The sequence below is a fragment of the Rhinolophus sinicus genome, linkage group LG03 (assembly GCF_036562045.2).
Source record: "Rhinolophus sinicus isolate RSC01 linkage group LG03, ASM3656204v1, whole genome shotgun sequence".
Lineage (NCBI taxonomy): Eukaryota > Metazoa > Chordata > Mammalia > Chiroptera > Rhinolophidae > Rhinolophus > Rhinolophus sinicus.
Window position 1 is genome coordinate 4,858,934 of NC_133753.1, and position 20,534 is coordinate 4,879,467.

The following is a 20,534-nucleotide window of genomic DNA, read 5'->3' on the forward strand; positions in this document are numbered from 1 at the left end:
GATGCGCCACTGGATGAGCCTGGGCCGGGGCGGGATGCCGAAATTTGCACCCTCTAGGCCTTACCCCTCCTCCTGGAGACAGAGCTCGCTTCTTCTGGGGCCCCACCCACTCACTAGACCTTACGGCGGTGGGGAGCACCGCCCCCTTGGCCAGAGACCATCGCACGGACCTGAGCGCTGCGCCGCGGTGCCACCGTGTGGCTGTTCTGGGAACTGCCCTACCTGGCCTCCCAGACTAGCCCTTCCTTCCCTGGAGGTAACAGCAATAAAGATGCCACCGCCCCTGAAGTTACAGCAGGCAGGTCTGCGGCACTGACGCTGACTGGCTCTGTGCTAAGCACGATCCGGGTAGAAGGCTCTTAATTCTCCCACCAACCCCAGGATGTGGATCCTACCAGTATTATTCCTCCTCCCTTACAGATGGGGAACTGAGGCCCAAGCACCATAACCAATGACAGATGGAGTAGGATTTGACCCCAGAAGGTCTGACTGCGGAGCTTTTCTCTTGCCTGGCCCCAGGGGTTGGTACCAGCCCTTTGCACATTGGGGTCTCCTGGGGGGACTTAAAAAGAAAAATTTCCAGGCCCCACCCCACAGACTGCTCCAGCTGGCCCAGATGTCTCTTATACCGTGTTTCCCAGAAACTAAGACCAGGCCAGACCATCAGCTCTAATGCATCTTTTGGAGCAAAAATTAATATAAGACCCAGTATTAGATTATATTATACCGGGTCTTATATTACATTAAAATAAGACGGGGTCTTATATTAATATTTGCTCCAAAAGATGCATTAGAGCTAATGGTCCGGCTAGGTCTTATTTTTGGGGAAACATGGTAGATAGCCAGGTCTGAGAACCACCTGCCTTCTCCCAGAAAGTCTGTTTTTTGTAAGAGGAAGTGGCTCCGGAGTATCAGGATGGGTGCACTGACCCACAGAAAATGACAGCGGAGCCGGATGCGGGTCTAGCTCCTCAGCCCTCCAGCCCTGGGTTTCCAGTGCTCAGAGGCAAGCCCAGGCCTGCAGTGACCTGGCTTGTTGAGCTGGTGGAAGGTCACTGGATGCAAAGGGCCAAGAGTTTCAGTCCTGAGTCCCCTATGGCCTGGCTGTGTGCTTTGGCCTTGATGTTCTCATCTATGAAATGGGCTACACTCTAGAGGATTTGAAGAGTTAGTGATGTGAAGGCCCAGGCTCAGCAATGGACAGATATTTTCTAAGTCAGGGGACAACAAAGGCAACTTGACATTTCCAGAGGGAGCTGACCCCTCAAGAACCCTCCAGAAAATACCACGTTGTGCCTCTGGAATGCTGAGACTTGGTGGCTATGGACCTTTTAAATGGACAGTGCTGTCCTGTGGGGGCCAGGCCCAGCCATGGCAGGAAGCAGAGGGCATGGAGTAGCAGGGGCTAGTACTGGGGACCTGGTGTGGGAATTGGGGGGTATGATGTGGGAAGGCCATGGAATTTGTGGAGTGGAGGCTGCTGTGGGGCTGTTTGGGGATCTGTTGGGGAGCTGATGAACCTCAGAGAGGGGCTGCAGAGGATGGGGGGGTCACAGCAGGACAGGTGCTGGGAGCAGGGCAGTGCTGCGGGCCCAGGAATGAGACGAGAAGAGACAGTGGTACTGGGCAGCCATGAGAAGGGTCTGCTTTCAGGCAGGGCAGAGGTGAGCAAGGGCTGGGTTTGGCCATGCAGCTGGAGGCAGAGCCCGCACATCATTCTCAGAGCCTCAGAAGGTTCTAGGGCCCCCCAGGTAGGAAACTGGAAATGGAGGGGGTGGGTGGAGCTTAATGAGGGCCAGCTGAGTACCCAGATTGGAATGAGGCTGAGGAAGCAGGACCCCCCTCCCAGCTACAGAGGCACCCCAAACGCCGGACCCTCTGCCCAGAAGCTCAGGTGAAACTCCAGCCCAGGCGGGGGACCCAGCTCTTCCCCAGTGGCAGTACTGCCACCTGCACTGAACATGTCACCTTTCCTCTGGAGCCTCAGTGTCCTCATCTGCTAAATGGGAAGCTCCTTCAGAGCTTTTGTTTAAGATTGTGACAAAGACTGAGGAGCCCATGTACGGCCCAGCCCAGCCCAAGTGCACACCCTCCCTGGGGTGGAGGGGCACCTTTTCAGGCACGTGCCCCAGGTGCAGGGCGAGGGCAGTTTGTCCTCTGCACAATGACAAACTCCCAAGTGCTGAAGGAGAGACGGGGCCAGCCTTTATCCTTGGACGGGCCAATATTTACTGCCCATTGGTCACCCCAAGGCCCTGGGGAGGAAGGGACGGCTTCTTCACCCCACCATCACCGTGCGAGTTCCAGTCTTGCCACTTGGGGCTGGGTCCCCACCAGCCTTCTCCAACCAGGTCAGGAGGGGCAGCATCGTGACAGCAGGTGAAGAGGATGCCAGGGCCATGAGGCCAGGCATCCAGGTGCTCAGCTCCACCAACTGCCCCCATGAGAGGTCCCCTGACCCTCTCAAATCAAGTTCTCAAAACCCTGCCTGGGGCTGGCCCGGTGGCTCAGGCGGTTAGAGCTCCATGCTCCTAACTCCGAAGGCTGCCAGTTCAATTCCCACATGGGCCAGTGGGCTCTCAACCACAAGGTTGCTGGTTCAACTCCTCAAGTCCTACAAGGGATGGTGGGCTCTGGCCCGTGCAACTAAAATTGAACACGGCACCTTGAGCTGAGCTGTTACTGAGCTCCCAGATTGCTCAGTTGGTTGGAGTGCGTCCTCTCAACCACAAGGTTGCCAGTTCGACTCCCGCAAGGGCAACTGGACCTGGAGCTGAGCTGCGCCCTCCACAACTAAGACTGAAAGGACAACTTGACGTGGAAAAAAGTCCTGGAAATACACACTGTTCCCCAATAAAGTCCTGTTCCCTTTCCCTAATAAAATCTTAAAAAAACAAAACAACAACAAAAACCCTGCCTGTAATCCCAACCTCACACCACACCAAGGAGCACGGTCTTGCACAGAACAAGAGAACAGGTTTCTGTTAACACAGGGCCCTCTGGGTAACCTAGGCAGTCTTCTCCCAAGGGGACAGTGTCTGGGCCTCTCCAGGGGCAGCTTCCAGAGCTGCATCAGCCCTTAGAGGGACCAGCCTCAATACCACTCCACTTTACAGATGAGCAAACTGAGGCCACAGCACCCTGGCCGATCTGGCCATTCATTCATGCAGTCAACACATATTTATTGAGCATCAACTCTGTGCCAGGCCCTCAGTGGGCATGGGGGGGCTCATAGATGAATCACACTCAGACCCCGCACTCGAGGCACTCACAGCCTGGCAGGGCAGTCAGTCACATCAAAGGACACTCATGATACAGTGTGGTCAGTGTGGTGTTAGAGGTAGCACAGGTGACCAAAGGAGCACAGACAAGGGGCCCCTGGCCCGGCCAGAGGTAGCAGGGAGGGCTTCCTGGAGGAGGTGACACCTGAAGAGGGCTTTAGAGAGTGAACAAGAGTTAAGGTATCTGGCAGAGGGAGTGGCCTGTGCAAAGAGGTGAGGGGAGACAATGGCACATCTATGTGGTATCTGGGAGCTAGGCAGGGACTGGTCCAGGAAGGGCAGTGGAGTTAGCAGCACACAGGGAGCTCTGAGGGGAGTGAAGCAGGCATGGGTGGCAAAGGGCCCTCTGGGAGCCAGTGTGTTAGGTACCCCAGAGGAAGAGGACAGGGACAGGATGGGTGGCAGTGGGTTGCAGAGGAAGGTGGGCACGGCCCCTGCCCGAGGAGTCCGGTCCTGCCCAAGGTGCCCTCAGCAGGGTGGGGGTGGGGGTGCAGGCTGCCAGCCCCGGGGCTGCAGGGTGCACAGCACGGGGTCCAGCGGCTTGAGCGTGGCCTGCTCCTGCAGCCCATAACGCTGCCCAGGTACCAGCCGGAACTCGAGCCTCTGCAGCAGCTTGGCCATGACCACCTTCACCTCCATCTGGGCATGTTGGGGGGGGGGCAAAGTGAGAGGGGAGAGCAGGGAGTCAGTGAATGCAACCCCAAGATCGCTGGGTCCCCAGCCCCCAGCCCAGAGCAGGGCTCTGACATGCGTCCTAGCCCAGGACAACACACCACCCTGCAGTCACTTCTGGGCAGCAAACCCACCCCGGCCTCCTACCTGAGCAAACTGCTGCCCAATGCAGGAGCGGGGGCCCAGAGAGAAGGGGAAGTAGGTGAACCTGGGCCTGCAAGGAGAGAGGAGTCAGGAGTAGGCCCGCAGCCGCTCAACAGCACAAAACAATGCCTTGCTGATGACTAGCCGTTGGGCCAGGGCTGAAAACATCTACAGCTGACTCTGCTAAACTCTGGCCCAGCAGTTTCTCACATTATCCTCCTGTTGACCCTTCCAGAAGGAGCTGTGATTATCCCCGTTTCACAGACAGAGGAACTGAGGCTCAGAGAAGCAAAGCAATTCACCCAAGGTCCCGTGTCACTTACTCGTTCGGCCAGTCACACGTCCAGTTCTGGGCAGTCTGGGTCTGGACTCAGGGGCCCTGTTCCTGGAGCCTGGCTCTCCCCACTGCTGCTTCAGCACTTTAAGGGTTCAGTCCCACAGCACCCCCCAGAGGGAGCCATTGGCATTGCCACTTCTCAGATGGAAACATCGAGGCAGAGAGGGGTGCAGTCACTTGCCCAAGTCACAGGGCTTCCCAGTATAAAAGACTGGTCATGAGCCGGCTTTAAAATCAGTGTGAGCTGGGTTCAAACCCCAGTTCTGCCACTTACTGGTTGTGTGCCCTCAGGCAAGTTACCTAACCTCTCTGAGCTATGATGGCCTCCCCAGTAAAAGGGGGCAGGGTGGGGATCACAACTCCCTCACAGTGGTCTGAAAGGCTCCGTGGGCTCGGTGGGCACAGGCAGCCCAGACCAGAGGCTGCCGGGACCGTCCTCCCACAGGCCTCCATCCGTGGACAGCTCGAAGAGACACTTACTTGGGTGCTTTGGGGCTGAAGCGATCGGGGTTGAAAGTCAGTGGATCCTCAAAATATGTGTCCATGCGCCCCATGACGTAGGTGCTGAACTGCCGGACAAAGGATCCTTTTGTCTCCGGTTCCAAGGATTGGTCCCCTCACCCCTCCCCCACACACTGTGACCAACCAATGGGGTGACTCAGAGAAGAGTAGTCCCCCAACTCCCCACCCCTACTCTCCTCCACCCACCCATCTGGGCCAGTGTGGGATCCCACTGGCCCCTGGAAAGTCTCTAAGAGGAAGAAAAAAGACAGCCCACTGTGCCAGTGACGCCCAGCTGGGCATCCCATGCTTGGCCCCGCCTTGGGGGAGCTACCATTATCCCTACTTTATAGATGAGGAAGCTGAGACTCAGAGAGAGAAGTCACCTGGCAAGTAAGTAGCCAAACACAGGAGTCAAACTCAGGTCTGCTGTGAGGCCATGTTTCTCCAGATCTGTTAAAATCTGAGAGCTGTTATTATTCCAAGTTTCTCTTCAACACCAGGCTTGCTGGGGATGTGGGGAGCTGCAGACCCCCGTCCCACTAGCCTTTCACCTACACTCATGGCACCTCTTGATTTAATGGGGTTAATACTCCATGCCCTGCCCCCAGGGGCCATGTGTGCCCCCCATAACTTGGGCCCTGGGTACCAGCCTCTACCTCTTTACCCTGCACATAGTATGTCCCTGGGCCACTCTGCCTCTGGCTCTCTTGCCAAGAGTCCAGGGGAGAAGGGTCTGGAGGTGAACTTTGGAAAAGTGAGTGAGTGGGAGTGTAAGACAGAGAGGGGTCTGAGGTCGCAAAGGGTGATGCTGATATGCCTGGGATTCTTGTCAGACAGATGACTTACAGAATCCTGTTGATTCTTCTCAATAAACTGGGACTCAAGTACCACCATCCCCATCTTACAAGGACGGTGCTGAAGCCCAGAGAGTCAGGGTCTCATCAAGATGACCCAGCCAGGCCAGCTGGGTTTGGAGCCTGGATCTTCCCACTCAAGACCCGCTGAGTTGCACACCCAAGCTGCGAGTTGTCAGCTGCAGGCCTGGCCTGCCACATGTGAGGGCATTATAAGGAGATGGGCATTAAGGCAGGTGGTATCGGTGCAGGGGTGTTAAAAAAAAAAAGGCAGATAAACAAAATAAAGAACCACACACATAGATAAAACTTTGATACGTGCTGGGAAGGCGTGGCAGAGCCCTGGGGAAAATGGTGCTCAAAACATGGGGCTGGGGGCCGGCCCGGTGGCTCAGGCGGTTAGAGCTCCATGCTCCTAACTCCGAAGGCTGCCAGTTCGATTCCCACATGGGCCAGTGAGCTCTCAACCACAAGGTTGCCAGTTCAATTCCTCGAGTCCCACAAGGGATGGTAGGCTCTGCCCCCTGCAACTAAAATTGAACACGGCACCATGAGCTGAGCTGCCTCCCCAATGGCTCAGTTGGTTGGAACGTGTCCTCTCAACCACAAGGTTGCCTGTTTGACTCCCACAAGGGAAGGTGGGCTGCGCCCCCTGCAACTAGCAGTGGCAACTGGACCTGGAGCTGAGCTGCGCCCTCCACAGCTAAGACTGAAAGGACAACAACTTGAAGCTGAACGGCACCCTCCACAACTAAGATTGAAAGGACAACAACTTGACTTGGAAAAAAGTCCTGGAAGTACACACTGTTGCCCAATAAAGTCCTGTACCCCTTCCCCAACAACAACAACAAAAAAATAGATGGGGCTGGAAGCATGGCGTTCTCCTTTGTGAAAATAAAAATGGATCCTGTTATGGGCTGAACTGTGTTCCCCTAAAATCCGTATGTTGAATGTGACTATATTTGGGGAGATCTTTAAAGAGGTTATTAAGTTAAAATGGGGCCATTAGGGTGGGCCTGAGTCCAATATGACTGGTGTCCTTCTAAGAAGAGGGGATTAGGACACAGACACACACTGAGAAGAGGCCATGTGAGGACATAGAAGACGGCTGCCTGCAAGCCAAGGAGAGAGGCTCAGAGGAAACCAACCCTGCTGACACCTTGACCTTGGACTTCCAGCCTCCAAAACTGTGAGGAAATCAATTTCCGCTGAGCTCCCCAGTCTGCGGTGCTTTGTTATGGCAGCTCAAGCAGACAAGTACAGATCCGTACCTCACACTATACATGAAATCAATTCCAAGTAGATAAGAACTTAACTTTCAAAATAAAAATGTAACATTGTTAGAAGACAATGTAAACGAATATGCCGACCTCGGGATAGGAAAGGATTTCTTACACAAGACAAAACGAAAGAACCAACCGCTAAAAACCTCTCTGAGCCTCAGCGTCCTCACCTATAAATGGGGCACCCGCCTTCCGGAATCATCCACTGTCATCTTACACTGGACAGTGTGAATGGGGAGAAAGAGACCTCACAGGGTTATGGTGAGGACTCAAGTGAGAACACCAAGGGCGGCCAGTGAGAACAGGGCACAACCTCAGAGGAGAGCCCCAATTAGCCACTGAGGACACTCAGGCGGGCCCCACGCACCAGGAGCGGGGTGTTGCCGGGGACCCTGACCCCATCAATCAGGGTCTCCTCCTCCAGCAGGCGAAAGGTGCCCCATGCTGGTGGGTACAGCCTCAGCGACTCTTTGAGGACCTGCAGAGCCACACGGGGAGATGACAAGAGAAGTCAGGAGATTCGGTGCAACATGTCCCAGCCCATCTCTGCTCCCTTTGGCAGTGCTGGATGTGTACCCACCCAGGACTGGGGCCCAGATACCTTTGTGTTCAACCTCTCTTGTGACAGAAAGAGAAACTGAGGCCCCAAAGGAGAAGGAGGTTGTGCAAAGCCACAGTGGCAGAGCCCAGACCAGGAGCCAGGCCTACCTGTGAACCAGGGCTCCCACCATCCTGGGAACCCCCACAGCACAGGCAAGGTCTTTTGCTGTGCTTTGTCTTCCAGGGGAGGGGGCTGCTGGGCCTGGCCCCCTGGGTGGGAAGCTCAGGGTAAGTGCAAACACAGCTCCATTCACTGAAGGGCTGGTTTCCAACCTTGGCTGCATATTGGAATTCCCTGGGACACCTTTGCAATGTTGCTGCCTGGGTCCCACCCCCAGCAACTCTGATGTCATTGCCCAGGGGCAGTCTAGGCATGGGAAATCTCTTCCATCTCCCAGGGTATTCTCATGTGCAGGGAGGCTAGAGAACCCCTGTTCTAAAGGGTTAGGGAGGCAGCAGGCCTGACCTGACCTGACCCACATCTGCCCAGAAGCTTCTCTCCCACCCCCACACCTGGGACAGGTACTGCAGTCTCCCCAGGTCCTCGTAGTCAAGGTGCCTCTTAGAACCGATGACTTCATCCACCTCAGCCTGCAGCCTGTTGGGTCAGACAAAGGCAAGTTCATCCCTAAGGAGAGGTGTCCCCACATGAGTTTTCAGAAGGGGGGATAGAAGGAAGCATGCAGAGAGGGGCCTAGGGTTTCCCCACCTGTGATCACTGCCCAGCCACCCCATTGTTGAAGATATCCAGGAGCCACCACATCCAAAACAAGGTGCCCAAGCAGGTGGGAACGATGTTCCAGGGCCCTTTACAACATTCGCCCTTTGTGTCGGGTGCTGGGAATCGGCACTAGGAAATCAGTGAGTCACAGAACAAGGCCTCTGCACAGAGACGCCTATCTCAGCCTGGGCCACAGCTGCCCGCAGCTGGGAATGGCAGACTGAGCGGAGCAGGGATGCTGGCTGAGTGAAGCCTGCCTGGGGTGTGCACTGTCAGAATCATATGCAGCCCTAAGAGTGGACTGGACCGCCTCACACTAACTAGGAGGGCTGTCACCAAAGACAGAAAAGAGCAAGTGTTGCAAGGACTTGGACAAATCGGAGCCCCTGTGCACTGCCGGTGGGAACGCAAAAGGTGCTGGTGCACGTGGAAAACAGTGTGCAGACCCTCAGAAAGTTAAACAGGGGACCACCATGTGATCCAGCAATTCTGTTCCTAAATGTGTAACCCAAAGAATTGACAGTCGTGTCTCAAGTAGATATTTGCACCCCCATGTTCAGGGCCAAGAGGTGGAAGCAACCGAAGTGTCCACGAAGGGACAAACACCACCCGCCCGTCCATACGGCAGTGTGGATTCAGCCTTGAAAAGGAGGGGCATTCTGGCACGGGCTACAACAAGGATGGACCTGGGGGTCATTATCCTGAAACAGCCAGTCACAAAAGGACTCCTCTTAAATGAGGCAGAGTATTCAAACCGTAGACAGAAAGGGGACTGGGGGTTGTGGAGAGGGGGATGGGGAGTTAGTGTTTAATGTGGACAGAGTTTCAGTTTGGAAAGATGAAAAGTTCTGGAGATGGATGGTGGGGACGGGTACAGGACAAGGTGAAGTGCTGAATGCCACTGAGCTGTACAGTTGACAATAGTTAAAATGGTAAATGAACTGAGCTGTACAGTTTAAAAAATGTATACAAGTGGACACTTTGGTCAACGTTGCTCAGGCAGTAGTTCGCCGTAATCAGAAGTGTCTGGACGCTGATGGTAACCACTTTGAGCACCTCTTATCATTGCAGAAGTCAAATGTGACGTGTATTCATCTTTTGTTATCAGTATATATTGAGTATTACAATTTTAATACAATTTTCCTTTCTTAAAATGTGTATACATTTTTTTGGCTATATATATATATCACGCATATGCGCACACATACACACACACATACAGAGGGTGCCAAATATATGTATATATGTAATATACATATTATATATTATATATAATATATATGTATATATATTTCATATACATATATTACCATAATATTACAAAAAGTGGATTTGGGAAGAGGTCACAATAATGTGGGGGTGATATTGTGATAAAACACATGGTAAAATTCAGTAGTTAGCCATGAACTGTCTCTGGATAGGTGTGGGCACTACAGGCAGATTTTTTTATTATTATTACTATTTTAACTTTTTTCTCTTTTCTAATTTTTTAATAAAGAGCACATTATTATTATATCTTTTTAGAAACCCAATAAATGATTTTATATTCTCCAGGAGCCATTCACGTCCGCCCTTTTATGCTGGTGATAACGACTGATTGCAGACCTCTTCCCACGTCCCCAGCGCTCACACCCCAAGCCTGGTGGCATTTTCAGAATGCTCTTACATTTGGCTCAGTCAGTCTGGGCAACAGTCCTTGAGGGAACCTGTTTGTATTTAAGGAAACCAATGGCCCCGCTCAAATGCCATGTCCCCAGGCAAACCCTCCTTTGTCCTGCCAGCTAAAGACAAGCACTCCCTCAGCACTTCAGCTGGAATTCTCTTCAGTCCTCAGTGCCAGCACCTGGCCAGGTACTAAATACACCACAGGGAGGGAAAGAGCCACAGTCCCTGCCCTCTTGGAGCTTCCAGTTTCATGACTGAAATAGACTTAAAGCAAATAGTCCCAGGAGAAAACACACTCATGAGCTGGGAGGAGACAGAGGAGTTCTCCAGAGAGAAGAACTGTCAGAGGAGGGACCAGCTTGTGCAAAGGCCCTGAGCTGCAGAGAAGCAGGACACAATGCAGGGGGCTCAGCCATGGGCGGTGGGAGCAGGTGGCCCTCTAGGAACAAGACATCAAACAAACCCCTTCACCAACGTCAAGGGAAGCCTTGCATCCTCTGGTCCCCCCTCTCCATACCTCGCCAAGATCTCAGGCTGGCGTGACAGCTCCATCACAGTGAATGCCAAGTGATTGGCAGAGGTCTCGTGACCTGCAGGCAAGGAAGAGAGTGGTAGCTCCACATGGGACAATGGAGCTGCTGCTGGCCTGGTCTCTGAGACCCCCAGCCCCTCACTTCTGCCTCTCAAGGCTGAGGTAGGCATACAGATAGGGAGACGCCTTCTACCCCGACAACGCCTGTGCCAGCCAGTGTAGTCACATAAATGGCATTTGCCCCGGACATCCACACTCTAACAGGCCCTTTCTCCAGCTGTCCTCGAGCCCTGCCTGGCCTAGAGGGATGTGCGTCCGTACGTTGCAGAAGAGAAAGCTGAGGCTCGGAGGAATGTGTCTCTCTGAGGTCACAGAGCCAGAGGAACAGAGCTGGGACTCAAGTCAGGTAAGGCCTTCGAGCCCATGGCTATGTTCTCCCCAAGCTGTGAGCACCAGTCCCTGAGATCTGGAGAGAGCACACCTCCAGTTAGAGGGCCTGCCAGTGGCTTCCCCCTCAGAGGGCAGGGCTCATTGCAGGAGGGCCGATGCTGAGTTCTGGTAGGATCTGGCCAGGTTGATAGTCAAAGCTCCCGGTTGGCCTGGGAGGGAACCATCCGTGTCACAGGAATTTCCTCTAAAGGGGCAGGTGGCTTACCAGGTGGCAATCACTGGCAGCCAAGGGGTTTGCGGGCCTGCTCAAACACTAGAGAAGGGCCTACACCTCACAGCAAGTAGGTGCTGGGAAGCGAGGCCCACCTCCTCCTGGGGAGGGAAGGAGGAGAGTCACGGCCAGGGCACCCTGCAGGGAGGGTTTGGGGATGGAGAGAGAAGCATCCAGAAGTCCCAGCCTGGCCCTGGCCCTGCATTGCCAGCTGCGACTCAGTGTCCAGACACTGCAGGAGCCCAGGGGAGGCAGGGCAGCTGTGTCTATTTTCCTTCCTCTGAAAACCCACTGCCCGGCAAGGTTCCCAAGCAATTCTGTCTCTGTCTGTCTGTCTGTCACTGCCATCAGACTGTGCATGGTCCCTCCTCTTGTTCGCCTGTCTTCCCTGAGCCTAGTATCCATTCACTTGTTCATTCATTTCATCCCATCTTCACAGATCCTACTGTGTTGGGCCGTGGGAACACACAGGTGGGTGAAACAGCATAACCCCTCACCGAGCATGCAATCTGCTGGGGAGACAGGCTGCATGGAATAACACCAATAAATATACAACTTAAACTGTGAGACATGTGGGCAGAGAGCTCTGGGCCCTATGGAGAGAGTCTAACTGGGGGCCTGGTGAGTCGGGGTAATCACTGAGGGCTTCCCCGAGGAAGAAGCACCTGAGTGATCGCTGAGGGGTGAATAGGAGCTTTCTAGGTGAAGACAGGCGCTCAAGAAGTTGCTTAGCGTGTCTTTTTGTGTTAGTCTACTGAAGGCCTGCCCACAAATTCTGAATGAGGGAGTACCTTGAATTCACATGGCCAAGCTCTCCTGAGCCCCAAATCCCAGCTCCACAAGACCCCATGATTGCCAGCTCCATTACCAGGTCAGATACCGCCAAGAGGGCCTCCTGGGCCTCCCTAAGCAGAGAGAGGGGGCTTCTGCTCCCCTCATCCCAGCCACCACCCCCCCCAATTCCACAGCAGAATCCTGCTCTGATGGCCCGAGAAATCTCTCAGAGGCAGAGCTTAAGGGATCCACAGTGCCCATCATTTCTGCACAGCTCTGAACCTTTGGTCCCCACGGAAACTACAAACCAGCAATGAAGAAGGTGACGAAGTTGTCCAGCAGAATCTCATCGTCCTGGGCCCCCTCCTCAGCTGAAAGACAAGGAGAGGCTGAGGGCGCTGGCAGGAACATCTGTGACACTCATACTCCTGCTCCCTCTCCCCACAGCTCATCAAAACCCCACCGTCTTTCTCCCCTTAAGCCAGAGCCATCTGGAGCCATCTGTGACGGACCACCCTGACAGGAGACACCCCGACCGCCCGGCCTCGGAGGGAGGCCCCGCACCTTTGAGAATCTGTGTGAGGATGTCGGCAGGGACGTCCTCCCCCCTCTTCAGGGCCTCCCGGCGCCGCTGGACCCAGTCCTTGCCAACCTGGCGCAGAAAGCGGACACTCTCGCGAATCTCACGAAGCTGCTTCCATTTTCCAGGCATAAACTAAACAAGAATTCCAGCTGAAGATGGTCCACAGAACACATACACTTCCCTCTCCCCTCTCCCCACAACTGCAACGTGACTTTAGAAATCCACAGCAGCACTGGCAAGCTGAGCAGAAGAATGCGAGAAAATTCTAGAAAAGATAAAGTAGCCAGGCAGACTAGATCAAGATGGCAGGCCCAAACTCAAGCATCCATCGGCTTCCCCTTCCTGCACAAAATCCCTAGAAATGATGGAAAAGATGCCTTAAAACATCCAGGAATCACTGGAAAAGAAGAAGGGATTCCTGAAGGCTGGAGGTGGTTAAGAGGAAACCACCACCACAGGAAAGTGAGGTGGAACCAATAGCCGAAAAGATGGGATGGCATCAGAGGACCGCAAACTCAGAGGCTAAAGTCCCAAGAACATGAGGGGGTCCTGGGCATCTGTCTGAGAATCAACTCAACTACCTCCTTTCTCCCTTCTTCCTCCTTCAAGCCTAGAACAAGGAGGTGATAGCTGGAGCTGCAGCAGCCATCTTATGACAGTGAGGTGATGGGCTGGAGACAGTGGACAAAAGAAAAACCCAGGAACATCTGACACTGTGGAGCCATCATAGCCAATCTAGACTGCCTGCTTCAGGGATCATTTTACACAAGAGAAAAATTAACTCCTAATTTACTTAAACTATTTTCATTTTGAGCCTCTACTTGAGGCAATGTTTGCAAATCCTAACTGATTCAGAAGTCATTTCACACATACATACCAGAACTCAAAACTCATTCTGGAAAAAAAAAAAAAAAAGCACTGAGGACACCACAAGCTCCAGCGGCTGGTCACCAGAAGGGGTGCCGAGGCAGTACCTTTGCCAGAGTGTTGCGGGATGCGCTGATACCCTCCAATATCAGTTTCACTTTCCCGGACAGAGGCTTCTGGGCACCCAGTAGCATGCTGGTCTCCATCCCAAAAGCTGCCTGGGGAGAGAGAAAGGAGAGGTGAGACCTGGGGGACAGGGGGACCAAAGACCCGGTTCAGAACCTGGCACCATTCAGTTAGAGACCCAGGCCCTGGGCTAAGGGCTGATGTGCGTCCTGTCATTGACTCCTTACAAGGAGCCATGATAATTCTGACCCCGTTGAACGTGGTGGGCGTTAAGTAGCACATAGTAGCTGCTCAATAAACGTCAGCCTCCTTTCTTAACAAGATGCATTTCCCTGAACATGCAGCCTTCCTTGTGTGTCCTTTCTACACTCAGCTTCCCAGTGAACTGTTGAATGACAATGACTCTTCACAACAGTCCCTACACTCCAGCTGCCTGACTGTCTTTGCCCGGGTTTGGGGTTATCTGGGCCACTGCTGGGTGTGCCAAGGTGAAAAGCCAAGCCATTACTCCATGAGGGATGCCAAGGGGGAGGTGGGCTTTGGGCTAGGAGTCAGGCAGACCTGAGATCCAGTCCTGCTTTTGCCCCTGACCAGCCACAGGCCACTCCCCACGCCTCTCTGTGTCCGTTTCTAGAGAATGAATTAGTAGGCCCAATTTCACTGGGTTTTTTTGAATAATCAAGGAGATATGAAGCTTTCAGCCCAGAGAAGGGGCCACTGATGTGTGGGGGATCAAGAGGGTGGGGAGGAAGTCAAAGAAAGGGAAGAGGGAGGGAAGAAAGCCCTGTGCCGCACATGGCACGCCCCGCCACACGCCCTGCCCCACGTGGCATATCATGCCACACACCCTGCCCCACGTGGCATGCCCTGCCCCATGTGACACGCCCTGCCCCACATGGCACTCCCTGCCCCACATGGCACACCCCGCCACACTCCCTGCTCCACGTGGCACACCCCGCCACATACCCTGCCCTCCACCCATCACCTTGGCCAGGATGTCAATGGTGGTGCAGGTCAGCATTTCCTGCATGGACACCGGTGTCTGCCCATCTGCCTTGGCTTCTAGAATCTCCACCAGCTGCTCCGCTTTCTCGTTGAATGTCTCCATCAAGCTAACCAAGGAGCTGAAGAAACAGCACACTCATCAGGGGCCAGTGTGTAGAATGGCAGTTGTGGCCCCTCCCAGCCTTTCTGGCCTCCCTCAAGGCCCAGCTCCTAGACTGGAGTTGCAGTAATCAAACTAAGCCCTGGGGTTTCACCATTCTCCTCCACTCAGGATGACTGCTGTCCCTTTGCCCTTGTCCCAGTGGTTCCATGGGTCCTCCATCTGCCACTGGACCCCTCAACTCTGACCTCAAGGGGACGTGGAGGCATAGAAATTCTAGAGGACAAGGGGAAGGAAGAGAAGAAAGGCCTTTTTGGCTTCCAGAGCCCATGAAGCTTCCCTTCCAACCTCTTTGCTGGTATTGCCCACTCTCCCCCATCTGCCTGCCCAGGGCTGCTATCTGCAGCCTTTTGTTTTCCCATTTCATTCCCTGCCTTTGAGCAATCATGGTGTCCAACCCTACATGGAAATGAGCCCTCAGACCCAGAGCTCCCAACCCACAGCACCCCTGCCCTAGGACAGCTACCCAGATCATCTGCCAGGTATAGAATTTAGGAAGAGGTATGGAAGGATGCGCTCCAAACTCACAAAAATGGTATCCTCAAGTGAGTGGGAAGGGAGTAGACTGCTACTTTGCACATTATGTATTTTGAATTTTAACTGACAGAAAGCACTGCCTTTGAAATTGAGAGCAATTTTTAATGTTAACCATCTGGGTAAAGAACATAGGGGTATTCTTTCTCTTATTCTTATTCTTGAAACTTATCTAGATATTTGAAATTATTTCCAAATAGGAAGTTTTTAAAAACATTTAAAAGAGAAAATGGGAGATGCAAAAGGACAGTTTTTTAAATCAGCAAAGAAAATCAGCTCTTCGTTGCCCATCCACCAACCCTGCTCTGGCTTCCTGGCTCTAGCACAGACCCTGGTACCCTCGTGCTTGCTACCACCCAGCCCCCACCCCACTCTGGCTGCGAATCTTATCCTCTATGGCCCAGGCCACGACTAAAAGTGCCACTCTGTTCTGGTCCCTTACCGACTTAAAACACTTTGAAGCACCCTGTCACTCTTAGGAGGGAGCAAAAATCCTCACCTGGGCCCAAGAGGCAGACTCTGCCCCTTGCTGACTCCCACCTGCAGTGTTGCCTTTCTGTTACAATTGCCTTTTAGCTCCTCCAAAGCACGATGCTCTTTCCCACATCAGGGCCTTTGCACATGCTGTCCCCTCTGCCTGGAGTTCTCCTCTCTGCCACCCTACATCCCCATGCTCTGCTACAATCTTAACACCTGCCTACTCTCCAGATGGACACCCAAAAGCCACTTCCTTAGGGAAATGTCTCTTGAGACCCAAGTAGACCCCATGCTCCCATAGCACCTCTGACTTTTTCATCATACCACTTATATGGTTTGAAAATATATATTTATTTGCAAAATTACTTGTAATTGTCTTTTTTCTTTTTTAATCATATTCACATTGACTATTTGGGTAGCATGTGGCTGGTATCAGACCAATTCCAAATCTCTTGCAGCTATTGTAGTATAAACTCTGGGCTGGAGAGTTAGTGGTACAGTACAATCCCAAACCCCTTGTCTTTTATGAAAACAACTGGGACCAAGGTCTTTCAGTAAAAATAATATCTGAAAAAGCAGAAACTGGCAATTTACTCTCACAAGTTTATTAAAAGTATATAATGATATTCTACAAGAATAATGGCTGGAGATGAAACTCACCAGTTTTTTTCTCTCTTTCATTAGTGAATTAGAATTTAGCAAGGGTAAAACATTTACAGGGATCTCCCAAAGCTTTTTTTCATACAACTTTGTAAATTTTACATTTCCAAAAAAAATAGTCATCTCTTAAATAACTACCTTTTTGTGAAAATAAAAATTTTAAACGTGTGGTGATGGTTGCACAACAATGTGAATGTACTTAATACCACTCAACTGTATACCTAAAAATGGGCAAGATGGTAAATTTTATGTTATGTGTATATTACCACAATTAATTTTTAAAAGTAAACATGTCTATGAAAGCATTTAAGAAAATGTAAAGTGCTGTTCAAATGCAAGGTCCTGTGTCCTGGAAAGCATTCACATAGACAATGCCACTGATATTTAAGCCATGGACACTGTGGATGGTCATCTGGTTAGAATCTATGTCCTCTTACAACCTCAAAGCTTCCTGAGGGCAGGGACCATGTCACCTTGGATGGCCTTCGTAGCCCTGGCTCTTGGCACAAAAAGTATTTATTAAATAAATGCCTCTTTCCAGTCTATTTCTTCTCATTCTCACTCCTGGCAACTCTCCAGTAAGACCAAGACTATTTCAATTCATTATCTCATTAATGTATTCATTCACTCTATGGGCATTCCTGGAGGACTTGCGAAGTGCCGGGTGCTATGGGTGCAGGAGTTAGGAACAGAATGTGCCTTCTGCCTTCAGGGACCTGAGATCTAGAGAGCGAGGTGGATGTGAATGAGAATCACTGCAGTGGGCATGACAGGAGCATGAACTCAGCCTCGGAAGGTCAGGGAACAATTTCCCGAAGCAGTGACATCTTAGCTGGGTATCAAAGGATGCACAGGATTGATACCCTGGGAAACACAGAAAGCAGAAGGAATGGCAGAAACACAGGCAGAGATGCCAGAAAGCCCACTGGTTCTGGAACAGTGGAGAAGAAATGGTGCAAAGGCCTGAGGGGCCTAGCAGTGGGTGGGGTCTTACCCTCATCTTTCAGATGACAGGGACCCATTGAAGGCTTCTGGACCAGGGAGTAATATGGCCAGATCTGAGTTTTAGCAAGCTCTCTCCAGGGCAGTGAGGTGGATACATTGGAGGAGGAAGACAGGAGTCAGGGAGGCCAGGGAGGAGGCTGCGATGAAAGTCCAGGAGAGGATGTTTATATATTCACCCACAGATTACATACTAAGTATTAATGTCACAGTGGAGAAACCAGGAGAACACTGTCTTAACCAAGTGAGCAAAGTTAACATCTCCAGAGATGGGACAGATTGACAGCATGTGCCTCCTGACATAATATCCTGAGGAGAGCACAACAACATTTCTGCCATTTCTACCAAAAAGCATAACCTGAGTGTAATGATGCAGAAACAGCAGAGAAACTCTAATTGAAGGACATTCAAAAAAATTGGCCTGTAATCTTAAGATCGAGAAGGTCAAGGAAAGACGAAGAACTGTTCTAGAATGCAGAAGAGACTTGGTAATGAAATGTAACACATGAACATGGATTGCATCCTAGACAAGGAAAAAAAATAACTGCAATTGCACAAGTGACAAAATTCGAATATAGATCATGGATTAGATAACTGTATTTTAGATTCATGCTAAATTTCCCCATTTTGATAACTGAACTATAGTCGTGTAAGAGAATGTCCTGTTCTTTGAAAATGTACACAGACGTATTTAAGGAAAAGGATCCCAATGTCCCCACTTTACTCTCAAATGGTTTAAAAATATATGCATTAAAAAATACAAATATTTGTATGCACACACAGAGAATGATAATTATATTTATATGTACATACAGAGAAATGATAAAGCAAATGTTGATTTAAACAATAAACAATTCATGAATATGGATAAGAAACATACAGTAGTCCCTTATATTATTCTGGCAATTTTTCTGTAAATTTGAAATTAAATCAAAATAAAAGATTACTTTCCTCAAAACATTGAATATAGAAAGAATTACTATCTGACCCAGCAACTCCACTCCTAGGTATACACCCAAGAGATATACACACATATGTCCACACAAAAACTTGTACACAAACGTTCAGAGTTGCATTATCCATGATAATAAGAAAGTGGAAACAACTCAGACGTCCATACAATGGAATTTTATTTGGCAATAAAAAGGAATGAATTTCTGATATATCCTGTAACTTGGATGAACCTCAAAAACATTACACTAAATAAAAGAAGCTAAGCACAAAAAAAGCATATATTGTATTATTCCGTTTATGAGAAATGTCTAGAATATGACAATCCATAAAGACAGAAAGTAAATTAGCGGTTGCCGGGAGCTACAGGCATAGAGAGGAAATGAGGAGTGACTGCTTTAGGGGGTGATAAAAATGTAAAACTGACTAAGGTGATGGTTGTACAGCTTTGTGAATATACTAAAAACCATTAAATTGTACCCTATAAATGGGTGATTAATATGGACTGTGAGTTATATCTCAACCAAAGTTATTTTTAAAATGTTACCCCAAAATGAAAACTATAATAAATAAAATAAAATAAAATGCGCTGATGAGGAATGATGAGGTCTGAGCCAGGGGAGCTCCTGGGGGACAGGGATTGTCACCCCTCCAAGCACCATTGTCACTCAGCCTTTGATGTTCACAAACAGTGTGGTGACCTCTCTCAGCCTCACGTCCCAGTGGCCCACCTGTCTCTCTCTTTCACTACTAATGCCATCTCTTTCCTCTGCCCTTTCTGCCTGGGTGAGGCCCCCCCACACCCCCCACGCTGGGCAGCCCAGCCCCATCTGACCAGCCGAGACGCACAGTGCCCGCCTCCAGCCACACTCACCTGCGACTGAACGCCAGATCCATGACTTTCCGCTGCTTGTGCCAGCGCTCGTAGTCACATTCGGACACCAAGCCTTGGCCAAACAGTCTGCGGGACACAAGCACTAGATGAGAAAAATGGTGAGGGATGGGGACGGACTGCTTGACGGGTGTGCGGTCACCTTTGGGGGTCATGAAAATGTCCTGGAATTAGACAGTGGTGATGGTGACACCGCATTGTGAATGTACCAAATGCTACGGAATTGTACCTCCAATGTGGTTAAATGGTAAATTTTATGGTATGTGAATTTTACCACAATAAAAAATAAATAAGAAAGAAACAGGGTGATCATGTGCCCCAGCCTCAGCGACCCCCGTACTCCCATCTGCCACGCGAGGGGAGAGGGGAGAGGGAAGGTGCTGATGACAAGAGCGGTGGCCACCATGTTTGGGGCACACATTGAGTGCCCAGCAGCCAGGGCCTCGGCCCTAAGGCTTCCCCGAGGCTCCGGAGCCCCTGGGCCCCTGCTCACAGCGGGAGCCTTGCCTTACCTCTCGCCAAACACCGTCTGGATTGCGTGGTACATCTTGGAGTCCTTGTTATACTTGGTGGACATCAGGAACTTCTAAACAACCCAAAAAATGCAATATGAGCTCCTGCACCCGTGAGAGGCTGCGAAGGGCTCAGTAGTTTCCTTGACTCTTGTGAAACACCCCAAAAGGTCACCCTGAGCCGAGCCTCAGCTAGAGTGTGAACACTCCACACGCGTGACCGCGCCTAACCCCCACAAGCCCTGTCTTTAAGCAATAGCATCCCGGCGTTCAGGGATGAGGAAAGTGGGGCACAGAGAGGTGAAGTGATTTTCCTGTGCCCACACAGCTGAGGAGCTGTGCAGAGGGGTTTCCTCAGTCCAATGCCCACACCCAGGACCCCACACCTCACCATCTTCCAAAGTGGCAAGAGCAAGAAAGGACACAGGCTGCTCTGAAACCAGAGTGGGGCAGGGGGCAGGCCTGGAAAGAGAGCTTTGGGGACACCGGCGAGACACTCAGCACAGATTCAGTGTTGCTTGTGCCAACACAGCCATGGAAGTCAAGGAAGGCTTCCTGGAGGTAGGGTCAACTTTCTCACCAAGAGCTGATGGTACAACAGTAACATTAGCTGACAGCTCTTGAGGCAGATGGCCCAGGTTATGGAGTCAGCTGGCTTGAATTTGAATCTGAGCTCCACATCCTTACCCCACCACATGCTAACAACTCTACCACCCAGCTCGAGTTACTGCCTCTGG

The 20,534-nt window shown here is 51.3% G+C and overlaps 1 protein-coding gene across 3 annotated transcripts in view; it reads right to left on the reverse strand.

Moving 5' to 3' along the window:
* Window positions 1–3,165: 3,165 nt before the first annotated feature.
* The window catches only part of CYP46A1 (cytochrome P450 family 46 subfamily A member 1), a 30,014-nt gene continuing 12,645 nt past the window's right edge, over window positions 3,166–20,534 (reverse strand). For 2 of the 3 annotated variants that reach the window (XM_074326947.1, XM_019751594.2), the window contains 12 exons: window positions 19,798–19,871; window positions 19,268–19,354; window positions 14,590–14,728; window positions 13,586–13,696; window positions 12,593–12,743; window positions 12,337–12,399; window positions 10,579–10,651; window positions 8,189–8,273; window positions 7,443–7,553; window positions 4,915–5,003; window positions 4,101–4,167; window positions 3,166–3,920 (listed from right to left, as the gene is read on the reverse strand). In XM_074326947.1, coding sequence (XP_074183048.1) covers window positions 3,750–3,920; window positions 4,101–4,167; window positions 4,915–5,003; window positions 7,443–7,553; window positions 8,189–8,273; window positions 10,579–10,651; window positions 12,337–12,399; window positions 12,593–12,743; window positions 13,586–13,696; window positions 14,590–14,728; window positions 19,268–19,354; window positions 19,798–19,862 — 1,212 coding nt within the window. In that variant the 5' untranslated portion in view covers window positions 19,863–19,871 and the 3' untranslated portion in view covers window positions 3,166–3,749. The remainder of the gene's footprint in view (window positions 3,921–4,100; window positions 4,168–4,914; window positions 5,004–7,442; window positions 7,554–8,188; window positions 8,274–10,578; window positions 10,652–12,336; window positions 12,400–12,592; window positions 12,744–13,585; window positions 13,697–14,589; window positions 14,729–19,267; window positions 19,355–19,797; window positions 19,872–20,534) is intronic. The other variant, XM_074326946.1, reaches the window with a different exon arrangement.